General features: G+C 42.9%; 1 protein-coding gene across 1 annotated transcript in view; it reads right to left on the bottom strand.

The window, feature by feature from the left end:
- Positions 1 to 12,865, bottom strand: part of igsf3 (immunoglobulin superfamily, member 3) — an 82,401-nt gene that overhangs the window by 18,023 nt on the left and 51,513 nt on the right. The window contains exons 4-6 of the mRNA XM_084908697.1: positions 12,081 to 12,467; positions 5,598 to 6,005; positions 2,631 to 3,056 (exon numbers count right to left, since the gene is read on the bottom strand). Of these exons, the coding sequence (XP_084764823.1) occupies positions 2,631 to 3,056; positions 5,598 to 6,005; positions 12,081 to 12,467 (1,221 nt within the window). The remainder of the gene's footprint in view (positions 1 to 2,630; positions 3,057 to 5,597; positions 6,006 to 12,080; positions 12,468 to 12,865) is intronic.

The following is a 12,865-nucleotide window of genomic DNA, read 5'->3' as shown; positions in this document are numbered from 1 at the left end:
TTGGCACACATGTACCTTTCTTCTGAATTAAAGATAGCGGTATAACAGACCATCAGAAAGCTGAGAGAAGCTGTTTTTCTGTTGGGTGATTCTTTATACATTGATAAGCCACTAAAAAAAATATATATATATATGTTATTATTATTATTTGAATGTAGTGGTACATCAAAGTAGGTCAAAGGTCAAAGTAGCCAGATTTCAAGGTTTCTTAACAGTACATTTTTAACAAGCTGGTCAACCTGTCAGGTATTAACATGAAAGCTTTCAGAAGCTGACCATAAGGTGTGCGGCATGCCCATATGCAGTATGTATGTACGGTGCCAAAGCAGCTCATACATATTGAAAAAGTACCTCTGGAAGCATGGTTTAAAGTCTCTCAATTATGTATCTGGTCAGATGCTGTGTTTGCTCACACCTCATTACACACACTCTCCTTTATCCCACTTCTGTGGGAGAGGAACAGTAAATGCCAGCCGCTCATTTAGCCAGGAGTGGTTAACATTTAGGAAAACAGTGAGGAAAAACAGATGGTGAGGAGAGGCGTGAGGCAGAAAGAGACGTCCTACATTTTGACAAATGAATCATCGGCCTAAATGCAGGTCTGACAACACAACCAAAAAAAGAAATGTAGAAGAAGAAGAAGATAGAAAACCCCATAAGAGGCAGTGGACATGAACACGGCATGACCATGACTGAAATAAGCTTTGGCAACCAATGAGATAAAGGAAATCAGTCGCTCGCCCTCCCCTGTGTGACAGTGCCCTCATGCACAGAATGACTGCATCGTTACGGTTACTGATTGGATTGAAGTCGATAACTGATCACATCGTCATGGTAACTAATGGCATTACCAAGCTAACCGATCACTTTGTCTTAGAGACAGACACCGCTGGAAAAGAGAGTGGAAGGAGGAGACCCCTGATTGCTATGAAATGTCTGTCTCTTTGTGTTTGTGTCCTTTTACATTTTTCTGGTTATGGATAAACAAAGTAAACTGCACATGGGCAGGAGGTAAATGAGCATTCAGGATGATAAGTCGATTTCTAAATACTTTTTGAAGGGGCCGGAGATGCAGCGCGGTCTGCATGAGCGGTTAAGGTCAGAGCAGAATCAGTCATGCAAGTAAAGCGCCGTCTCTGCACTGTGGTGCTTCTGTAGGTCTGTTTAATACATGTTTGGATTATGTATTGTTGCATTCTAGATAATAAAACGGAACTCTTATTGCTCGTATTTCTTTCTTACATGTTTTAGTCCCATCTGCACTCATCTGGAGGTGCATGCGTGGGTTACACTGAGGAACGCAGCGGGAGAGACATTAAGTCTGAGTTGAGTTTGAGAACAGGAAGAGAGGTGATGTTCAGCTGGGTCATCTTGACCTTGGATCAAGTATGAAAGCTGAGTCAGTGTATTGTACTCACTGACAAGAACATGTACTGATGAAAATATGATTTTGCTGAAATTCTACTGGACGTGGGACACTTGGTCAAAACAACCAAATTGACTTTCACCATAAGATGCTTTGCTAAAGAAAGTTTCATCTGTTGCAGTATGACTTTCTGCAACAGCATCTGAATTAACAGCACCACGGAATGAAAGACTATTCATACTATACATGCAACGACATTCATCTGGCCGACTTGAAAAGTGCTGTTGATCATCACAAAGTGCCTCTGAACTCAATACAGCATCTCACTTATCCCCACCTGAACAGGTGCCTGCAGGCACGCATTGTTCACGGTCACATATAGAACACTGCAGACCAAATCTTTGTATTTCACTTCAACGATTGCTGATATTATTTTAACACGTTGAAAGCCTACTTGTCATCCCACCCACACATCTCGCTGACATTCTTCTTGCTAAATCCAACAAATCTGATCCCCTGTTGTACAGCAGGTACAACAACGCTTAGTTGGACTGCTTTAAATCCTACGAAAATAGTGGGTTATTTTATCAGCAGGATGAGCTTTTTTCCGGAGGTAAATTCACCTGAATAAATGAAGTATCGTACTGTTAAGGTACACCAGACTGGGCTAAATTGGGCGAAAGCGGGTTTGTGTTTCTTTGTGGGGGTTTTTGTTTGCATTCGCCCACTAATTGGGCTGTGTCTGAATGGGTTCTGTGCGTGCATGTGAGTGTGCCTGTGAAGCACAGAAGGCCAATGAGGGCGGAATAGACAGTTTAATGCCTCCGCTGAGGAAAAGGGTTCAAGGACAGATCGCTCACTCCCTTTATCACACTTTCTCTCTCGCTCAGTCTCTGTCCTTTGCTACTTTCTCTCCTCCCTCCTTCACTCAGTTTTCTCTTCCTGTGGGATATTTAGCAATCCATTCACTGCGCTCCATTAGGAGGCTCCACCCTGCCCTGCATACTCAGTCATACACACACACACACAAGGACATCCACAGAAACTCCAATTAGTGGCTAAACCACAGACTAAGAGCAATTAGAGCAGGTAGAAATCCTCTAAGCTCTGGTGCCTTCACCCTATTTGAAAGTGTATAAGTCTGTGTGTGTCTGTATGTGTGTGACTGTATGTTTGAATCTGTGTTTATCCCCGTTTGTGTGCTGGTCTGTGTCCACTCCAATTAGGTGTGTGTCAACCTGGCAACACAGCCTTGCAGCTTTACCTGGCTGTAGGACACTGATGCCAAGTGGGTTGGAAGTGCGATTGGCCACTCTGCTCCAGCTGTTGTCGTAGTTCCTCCTCCACAGGACTGCAGTGCAACGATATTTGCCCGCCTCACGGCGCCCGGCCCGGGTCACAGACAGCCAGAAATTGGTGTGGGAGTGGGAGCGGTCCACGGTGGTGCGGGTGCCCAATCCCAGCAGTTGCTCCCCCCACTGCAGCGTGCCTTCGCGCGTGAAAGTCACCAGTTCTTTGAACTCTCCCTCAGCCTCGCCATCAATTTCTGTTCCAGCTGGCTTAAAGTGCCAGGTGACGGAAGTGGGGACGCGTGGGTTATGGCGGGGCTTGACCAGGCACAGGAGATCAAAGGAGTCTCCGAAGGTTATGGATGGTGTGCGCGATGAGGCCGACACCGAGAAGGAGGACTCTACATGATGGAAGAAGAGGGGAAAGAAGGTTAGGCTGGCACACAGTCAAATGGGCTTTTTATTTGACTAATGATAAATCTTTACATAATAAAGTTTAAAAAGTAATCACATTCTGAAAAGAGTTTTTGTTTCAGCATAGGTACCAGGAGGAAGAAAGTCCACTGCTGAAAAAGACCATACTTATCTAAGAGTTCACAGGTAAAGCATTTCTCAGTCTCCAAGTATTCTCCAGCATCATTACGGGGCAGGTGTCAAAAGACAGCTGTGTGTGTGCGTGAGTGTGAATTTGTAAGCTTGACTGTGAGAGAGCGCCTCAAAATTAACGGTGATGCAACAAAGAAAACCCAGGGGAGAGATTTCCTCTAAGCGCCGATGTTCAATCTACGCTCAACTGCTTGCCAAGTCTAAACTATCCTCATTAAGCTAAAAACAATCTCCCAACTCCTTATATTACTGCCAACACACACCTACACTGGAAAGCAAGAGTGATCAGAGAGGGAGAGAGAAAAGAGATAGACTGGGTGAAACAAATAAATAATAATAATAATAAAAAAACAATCCCTTTTCTCTCTGGCCCTGCTGCACCTATTTCAGGGCAGTCATTGAATGTGACTGATTGCACTTGAAAATGAGAAAGATGGCCATACACAGATACAACACAAACAACAACAAAAAAAAGCGTGAGGTGGAATGAAAACATGTTGATGAAGTCTGACTTTTGCCAGATCGGATAATTCGTTTTCTTGAGACTTTGCGCATTCTCCATTATGTTCTTGTCGACAGCATCGTTGCTTTCTCTCCGTCCCTCACCCTCTCTTGTCCTCTGACAGTCATCATCCTCAGCGTCCTTCAGGATGTAATCAATGGCTTTCTGTCCAGACTTGGCTACAGCTGGGACAGCCGCCTGGGGCCATAATTCTCTAACAGACAATAACTCTCCCCTCTCACTCCATCTCTCATCGCCTGGCAACCCTCTTCCATTTTCCCCTCACAGTCTGTCTGCCTCAGTGACAGAAAAGAGGATTTCACGCTGATCCATTTTTTTCCCCATACAACTCTCTTTTTGTGTGAATAAACATTGTGTTTCTTTCCATTACCGTACAAAGTGTGTTTGATTGTTTGGAACGCCGTGTGTGTGAATATCTACCCTCCACTGTCGTTTGTGTCTGCTTATGTGTGCCACCTGAAACACCATAAGGGCCCCTAATGCCATTCAACTGGAAATAAGTCCCAGAGGACATCCACTTGCTATTCTCAGTAGGTCTTGTCAGGAAGCAAAGGGAATTGTGAATAAGGATGATATAGAATACGGTATGGGCACAGTGGCCGCATGAAATTTCACCCACCACACTGTCAGTCACTGTTTTTACAAGCAGTAATCAATCCTGTGTTTGTTGTTGTCGGAGGCTGGGTGGGACAAACCCTGCTTTTGATATATATATATATATATATATATATATATATATATATATATATATATATATATATATATATATATATATATATATATATATACACACACACACACACACACACACACACACACACACACACACACACACACACACACACACACACACACACGTGTATATATATATATATATGCTACTATTGGCCTAATTTAAGCTCAGGAACGGAAGTGTAAGATCTTCTTTTTCTTTTTAAATACATTAAAAAAAAGAATAATGCTTAATTAAATCAAATGCTCCATTCACATGGTAGGTTTAGGTCCAATAAACATGCTTTTGGAAGCTAAAGTGAGGAAAAACACAGGCCAAAACAAATCAGACATAACACACGTATTGACCGTCATGCTATCATGCCTATTTAGAAAGCCAAGCATGGAGGAGAAGAAGTGCAACTGAAGAAAGATGAGCATCTTTGGACTTCCTTTTTTCGGATTTGCATAATATGTCCCTTGTTCCTCAAACAAATGTTTCTGTTGTTGCCCAAACTTAAGAAATGGCCACTTAAAAACTGACATCTCCTCTCTGCAGCACCACTGTCTGCTGCTGTAGGGAGCTAATCCGTTAGTTGTGTGTCTGTGTGTGTGTGCGTGTGCATGCTGCACCCGGTGCTCCTGCCCTGCCAGCGCCTCACTGCTCTGCTCCAGTGGCTTCCTCCGCCTGTACTGAGGATGTTCAGCTTAAGTCAGCAATGACAGAGGAGACCCACAGACTGTGAAACACATTTCCACTGCATTTCCATTCTAATAATTCTGGCTAATCCAAGTGTGTGTGTGCGCACGTGTGGGTCTATCATGGGTGTCATGGAAGCACTGCTCTTGACATGAGGCAGGTGGTGTGAGAGTGTGTGTTATAATAGCTCTAGCCCCTAAGCAGTACATGAATAAAACATGCTTTATTCTACCATGTGGACTCCATGTTTTTCCTGAGCCATTTGTCAGTCTTTAGCAAATCACAAACCATGTGTGTCCCTTTGATTCTGTGTACAGACATGCTGGAATTGTCAGGGCATTTACATGCCTCACTGACTTGAAGATATTAGAATACAGATCAGATTAGGATGACATTGCTCACCGACAGTTGTGACATTGACCATCTTGGTGTCGGATCTTTCTTCACTCTTCTCCCAGTTTAGCTCAGGTTCAGAGCCGGTGTGAAGCCACTCAGTGGCTGAGCAGCGGTACAGGCCCCTGTCCCCAGGTAAGGCGTTGTGGATGGAAAGAGAGAATGTGTCAGCTCGCACCTTCTCCACGCGTATCTCCCCATAACTGGCACGCTCTCTGTAGCTGGGGCTATGCCATATTGTGCCATCCCGATCAATGGAAGCCACTTCCTTGGTCAGTGAAGCTGTTTTGCTGTCTGTCCACTGCCAGACAACAGACACGGGGCCCGTGGTAGCGTGGACTGTGCAGGTCAGCTGGATCACGTCACCCTCTAGGACCACTGATGAGTTACTGGACAAGAACACTGTGATGTTGCTCTCTGAGTGGGAAGAGAAAATACAGAGATAGACAGTGAGTTGGTTGTGATGCAGAGAGAAAGCTGACTGAGAAAATATCCACACGTCCATTTACATAAATAATAATACTAATAAGCTGGAGGGGGAGGCTGGGGAGAAGAAGGTCTGCGCTTCTCTGCTTGGGCTGCTGCCCCTGTGACCTGCCCCCCATAAGCAAAATAAAATGGATGCGATGGATGGATTACTAAATTCAGAACTCTGCAAAAGTCTATTCAGCATGGCTCGCAGTGTTTTTCAATAAGTTCATGTCTTAACAGACTTAAAATGTGACATCTTCAGGTCTCTCCAGTTTAAAAAACTGTGTTTTTTTTTTTTAAACTGTGGGCTGTCACAGGACCATTCTGACAAAAGAGCTGCACTTCTGTCACATCAGACCAGAGAAAAGTTTTCTTCAGCCTTTTCATCAGAGTCTGTTTGTCAGGTCAAATTCCAAGTGGGCTCTAATACATCGAGTCACAACAGTTTATCTGCCTACTTAATGTTGTGTAGCTCCCCCACTGTGTTGCTAAAGGTGCTTCATATTGAGGCCATTAATGTTAAGGCTCAAAGTTTGTTCATCTTATTACAAAGCAGAATGTCATTCACTTCACTGATCAGTGGTACTGATGTTGTGGCTGATCAGCATCCTTTAACTCATGAGTGGCCTTTAAACAACAAGGACTGTCAAGGTCAGTCATAGAGGGGCTACGTCCAAATCATGGTAAATATTTTATTTTATTTATGATTTTTTTTATAATTATTTGTATTATGATCAATTATTCATACAGAAATACAAACTCTAACTCTCCTACACTATCTTAGAATTAAGAACACTTATGTCTAACAAACAAACGAGAAAAGGAGAAAAAAAATGAAAGAATGTATCAGTAGAATTTATTTTTGATGTATTTTTCTCAATATGCACTTTTTTCTGAGTCATTTCCAGTAAAAATGTTTTCTCGCAGACTATTAAAACCGTTTTGTCCATGATGGAAATCTAAAATTATTCTGATTTCATTAACACCAACAAACAAAACAACATTTTAATGATCAATCTGTTGAAAGATTTTAAAAAAAGAAGCATATATATTTAACCACACTTTGCTGTGATGCAAAACAGCTTAAGCCAGATGCCTGGTCGTTGTTTTTCTCTTCAAACTGCAAGTTCAGTGTTTGGTTCAGGTTCTGTGCTGTGAATATTTTCAGGATGGATTGAACGTGTGCACAAGTAAGGAGACTCCTGTTTGGTGTTCGTCTTTATCACAGAGGAAAGTTGCCAAATGCAGTTAAGTGCTGCCAAACATGCAGAGCATTGGAGCAGCTTGTGTGAGTGTGTGTGCGTGTGCTTATAGGTGCTCTTTCACAGTCAACTGCAAATGGATTGCTGAGAAGTTCAAACTTGATTTTCTGGGCTTCAAAGTCAGAAAACTCGCTCTGAGAGCGCAGTTGTGTTTGCTCAGTTTTTCAACAAAAAGTGCAACGGGTAATGCAGCGGTACAGATCTGCTCCATCATCGATTGACAGCAAGTGACTCGGGTTTCCTTCTAACATCTGTGTTTCCCACAGGGCCAGATTGGCTTTAAAAGCTCTCATCACATGGCCCTACCCCTGAAGCTGCCCCTACCACAGTGAACTGGTATTTCGCACCAAAATTCAAACTCAGAGCCATTTTTCATCCAGGAGCTCTTTGGCATCTTTCCCTTTGCTTTCCATAAACTCAACTTGAAACATCTTTCCAGCACTTTCCCTTCATTTAACCATGACGCTTCTGTGTGATAGGGCATGCCTTCATGTCCAGACATCATCTCTTAAACTGTTGGTTCATGTAATGATAAATGTTGGTGTTACCGGGCTAATTACATGTTCCACTTTCAGGGTTTTACCACACAACACTTACTGGTGTATAAGGCAGTGATAAACTGTGACTTCACCAGTGCGTCTTCTCCCACACAGCTGTCCACTAAGCCACTCTTTTCACCACATATCGCAGGCGGTCCATCTGTTGTCATTCCTTTGGCGCTCCCCAAAAGCAGCTTCATTTAAGTTACGCACTTCGATTACTTCTTCAAATATGTCTTTTCCCTTAGTTGTGCCATTGCATTGATTTAATTCCCAACAGTTCCCCTGGAGTCAGCTCGACGCGTGAAGATTGAGAGCTGGGCAGTATCAACCCTGTCACAGGAAGGGAATTTGCAGCGAAGCCTTCTCCTTTTTCCATCAGCTGTTTTTGCAGATTGGTGGCAACCTCACACAATCGGTAACAGTATTCCGAGTACTTAAAATGCTTACTTTTTGTCTGGGATTGCACACTTTAAATATGCAGCACTTTAAAAATTCCTCCTCACTTTGTCACCAGGCTGATTTGGCCACAATAAAACTGGCTTTAACAACAGCCTCTCTTTGAAATTTTGCTTCTGTGAACACAGTCTGCCATGACACCAAACTTCTTTTCATCTCTTCTGCCTTCTGAAGATTCTGCTGTTTGTCCTGGTGTTTTGTTTCATAGTGTCATCTTATGCTATATTCTTTAATTATGGTCACATCGGCTCCGCACACAAGACAAAGAGGTTTACCCTTTCATGTTAGTGATCAGTTACTCTGCCTCCCACTTCTCTTGAAAGCCACCGGGCCCTTTTGATCTTTTTTTTTGTTTTGTTTTTTTGTTTTCGACTGGAAAAGACTGGTTGATCATGAGGCTAACGAGTATATCAAATCAAGAGGTGTGAGGGGTAGCTGGCACTAGTTTCAATTGACACGCTAATGCGCCAGCCAGTCCAGTGCAATCAAACCAACTTTGTGTATACATACTTCTGTTTTGTAAAGCACTTTGTGAATTTTGTTCTTGAAAAGTGCTATATAAATAAACCTTACTTACTTACTTACCAACTGATAAGATTTTTAAGACTGATACCAAAACCAAGACTTATATTTGTAGATTTAAAAAACGGATTTTCCCAATATTTTTATTTTTATTTTTAGAAAAGGGATGTTACTTGCAGTTTTAGACTTTTAAATGCACGGAAAGCTTTTTGAAAGAGAAAATGATCAGAGCTGTGAAACCAAACTTAAAAAATTGTGTGTAAATAATCAGTCTTCATTCTGGAAAATTTTTATATAAATAAAATTAAATAGTTTTACTTTGCATTTGTGCAAGGATTGAACCACACATTTGTGAGTCCTCATAAATTACTGTACACATTTGTAAATCTTTACACTTGTGGATCATAGCAAATGCATTTTTAGGCATATTTCTCTCCATAGATTTTACTCCCATGCCAGAATTTTACTGCAATCTCTACACTTGTGTAAAGTAGAGGTTTTTCAAAACATTTTTTTTTAAATCTTTTTTCCACTAGTGCAGTGCTGGGTCCAAATCTGGAACCAGTTCCATACTGAAAAAAAAAAAACAATGGGGCTGGTCATTGTTTTTAGTGGGAACGTAGGAGCCTGTGGTTTCTGTCTGCTATGTTTTTCCTTGTATGAAAATTACTTTATAATTTATGTTTAGTTCCCAATCCTGATAAAATATTGGCTGCTTATAAAACACAGATCAAGGCAGAGCTATGACTGCACCAGCACAGTCACTGTGCTCATAGAAAATTAGATGATGGAAAATAATGACATGTAAGTGTCGATTAGGGCAAAATGTCCATGATATCAATTAAAGATGAAATACACAAAAAGCCCCCCAAAAAGAAAACAAGAGAAAAAAAAAGGAAAAGTGATCGGATCTAGATACTATATTTGATACGGATTTTAGGACACAGGAACTTATCCAAAAGCGTAACTCCTTCTCAAACTGAATCCAAGAGATAGCTAGAATAACTCTGTCTGTGTCAAACAATTCAGAGAGCAGAGGTGGCCACGGGCAATAAATCAAATTGCTGAGCTTTTCCCTGGAGTGCAACACTGTAAAAGTGCTGTGTGCGTCTGTTTGCATGCTTATGAGTGTGTATGGAAGCATGTGTCAGGGTAAGATAGTGCAGTTTTGTAACTGGCCCCAGGCACATCAGAGTGACAGCCACAGTAGACACACTGATAAGTTTTGTATGTGTGTGTGGGTTGAGATTCTCTTCCTGAACCTTGTGAAGCTTGTTCACCAAGTCCTTAATACACACAGGAAAGAAGGTTCAGATCACAGGGCTCAGCGGCACTTCAGAGGAGAAGGATAAAAGTCTTTACTGACTCTTCTGCTCTGTTTTTCTGCTTTATCTAGACTCACATCACTTCAGCATCCATCAAACATCACGAAGCTCTGGTTGACCCATAAGCTCTCCTCCCCTCTGCGGAGCTGGTGCTGCTGTCTCGTGGGGGGTGCGGCTTAAGAATTCTCACATTTTTTTTCCTTCCCTTAGGCCAAGCTCTGCTGCCTCCCTCTCAGCTCACCAGCCCTCCTAATAAGCATGAGTCCTCTGTGAATATGAAATGAATTCAATTCTTATTTCTATCAGATTCACATTAAAAAAGGGAAAATGCTTCATCCTTTACTTTTGTCTTTCATTCGAATAGCTCATAGTTTTCTTACACAGCTAAGAATAGACTGTAACATGTAGATATATCTGCCTGCCTACCCTTAAAAATCTCTTGGTCTAGTCAACGTTCCTTTCCCTGTTATTTTATTTTTTCAATTTTTACCCACCGGCTCCTTTTCCTTTGTGCTGAACAGAATGCATTTTTCTCTCCAATCCCAAAGAGCCCCAACTCTCTTTCCCTACCTTATCACCTGTCCCTTCCATCTTTATGATAGAGATTCAGTCTGGCAAGTGAGCTCTCCCTCCCTCTCTCATTGCAAAGGTAAACTCCATCCATCAACATTCATTTGTCATGAGTGTTTACCCCTGTTTTTCCTTCGCTGTAACCTCTGCCTGCCGCTAAATCATCAACTATAAACCCCTGTCGTAACTGATTAACAGCTTTCCCCCCAATTCCACAAATTAAAGTGATGAAGCACATCTTCGAACTTTGTGTCTGTGCCTGAATGTAAGAGAAAGGAGGCATAAGGAAAGTCTGCATACGACACACACGCTCCCCGAACACTACTGCTGTGTTTCATGAAAGATCTCCACCAATAACCATGCCCATTATCTTGTGTAAACCCTATAAACATCCTTTATATGGGATTAGGGCCTTTTGTTAGAAAAACAAACCTTCCATACAGAGATATTCCCAAGAGACTGCTGCAGGCTCTGGGCCATTGTTTTGGAGTGATTTAACAGGGGCTGCAGAGCGGTCAGAATAAGGTAGCATCGGCTGCTTGAGCAGAGATACTACTTTGTGGCCATTATGTTTTATTATGCTGGTATCAGTTGGCTGGCTCCATGCACTGTTCTAGTCCTCAGAGGCATGGTAGCACAGAGAGACAAGGGAAGGCAGCATCAGACACAGATGCTATGAGTGTGTAGAAGAAAAAACACCAGAAGTGATTTGGGAACAAGGTTTTAAAGGTTTAACTGTATATTTGTATCAATCAGCTGCAAGGCTGACATCACCCCATTGGCTAGCCCTGCTTAACCCAGCTGAGGAGGTTTGCCCCAGCAGAACACATTAATTTAGCCTAGGGAGCCATTTAGAGGGCCCTGGAGAGCTAGATGCCATTCTCTGCTTCTTTTCTTTCTCCACACTTTCATTTCATAGCTGTTAGCTCAGCCTCCTTCACTCAGGACTCTTCTGCTCTCCATTATCCTACTATAGTGTTACCCACCCTCCCCATCTCCCCCACTAAGCCAAGGAAATGGGAAGGACCATAATGCTGCATTACCAATCCTTAGCAATCCACTCAAACAGAAAATACATCAGGAATAAGAGTAGCATTATCCCATTCCCTCTTACTCACAGCTAACAATAGAACCTCTGCAGCTATCCGTTATAGCCACCCTTAGAAGGACAGGACACGGGGGTGGGGTGGCAGAGAAACGCAGCAGAGGATCACAGCACGATATTACATGTGGACTAAGTGAAGATAAAACAACCATTATCAAAATGTCATCATTCTTAGTGAACTTGACAACTAAGGACAGGACGGCCACACAACTGGCTTCAGTGAACAGATTATTACTCACTCAGTGCCTGGACTGTGATCTGGACATTGCGGGATCTCTTGCTGCGGTCGATGAAGTCACCCGTGGGTGTCTTCTCCCGCTCTGTTACGCGGCAGATATACTTCCCGGCATCTTCAGGGCGCAAGTGCTGCAGCTTGAGCAGGTGCACGTTGACGCTCTCTTTGCGCACAGTCATTTGACCGGCGGCCTCCCGGGCGACATAATCGGGGCCCAGATTAGGCACGGCACTGGGGCCCACCACGGCCACCGGTGAGCTGCTGAAGACCCACGACACCGAGAAGAAACGCTCGGGGACATTCTGCGCCTCAATGGTGCAGCGAAGCTCCAGCGGCTCACCGGCCGTGAAGGACCGTCGCTCCGTGCTCACCTGGATGCTGAAATCCCGGTCTGAACGAAAGGAAAACAAATGAAAACAACAAGGTTAAAGGCTAATAAATGCACGGAGATTTCAATTAAAGCTGCTCGAAACCGAAGTGCACAGTGCTGCATCATTTTCTTGGTAAGCTGAACATGCATTACCCAAGAGAAAGGGGTTACGAAGAGGTGGGGTTTGATGTATTCAGGAAAGCCATGGGGCAATAACATGGCATCAACTCGTGCAGAGAAAAAGAATATAAATTAGAGATGGTTGAGGTCACTCGGTGGGATAGTGGCATAACAGACAGGCCTGCTCTCTCCTCTCTAGTTTTCACCTCTGCAATTAGGAAAAAAACCCACTTCTAATTAAAATTCTCATTAGCTGTTTGAAACAGTCAGGCACGCTTTTTCTTTCCTGCATGATCTAA

The sequence above is a fragment of the Perissodus microlepis genome, chromosome 16 (assembly GCF_051167445.1).
Source record: "Perissodus microlepis isolate ML-2025 ecotype Zambia chromosome 16, ASM5116744v1, whole genome shotgun sequence".
NCBI lineage: Eukaryota > Metazoa > Chordata > Actinopteri > Cichliformes > Cichlidae > Perissodus > Perissodus microlepis.
The sequence above is the reverse complement of the archived record's forward strand: the minus strand, read 5'-3'. Positions and strand labels throughout refer to the sequence as shown.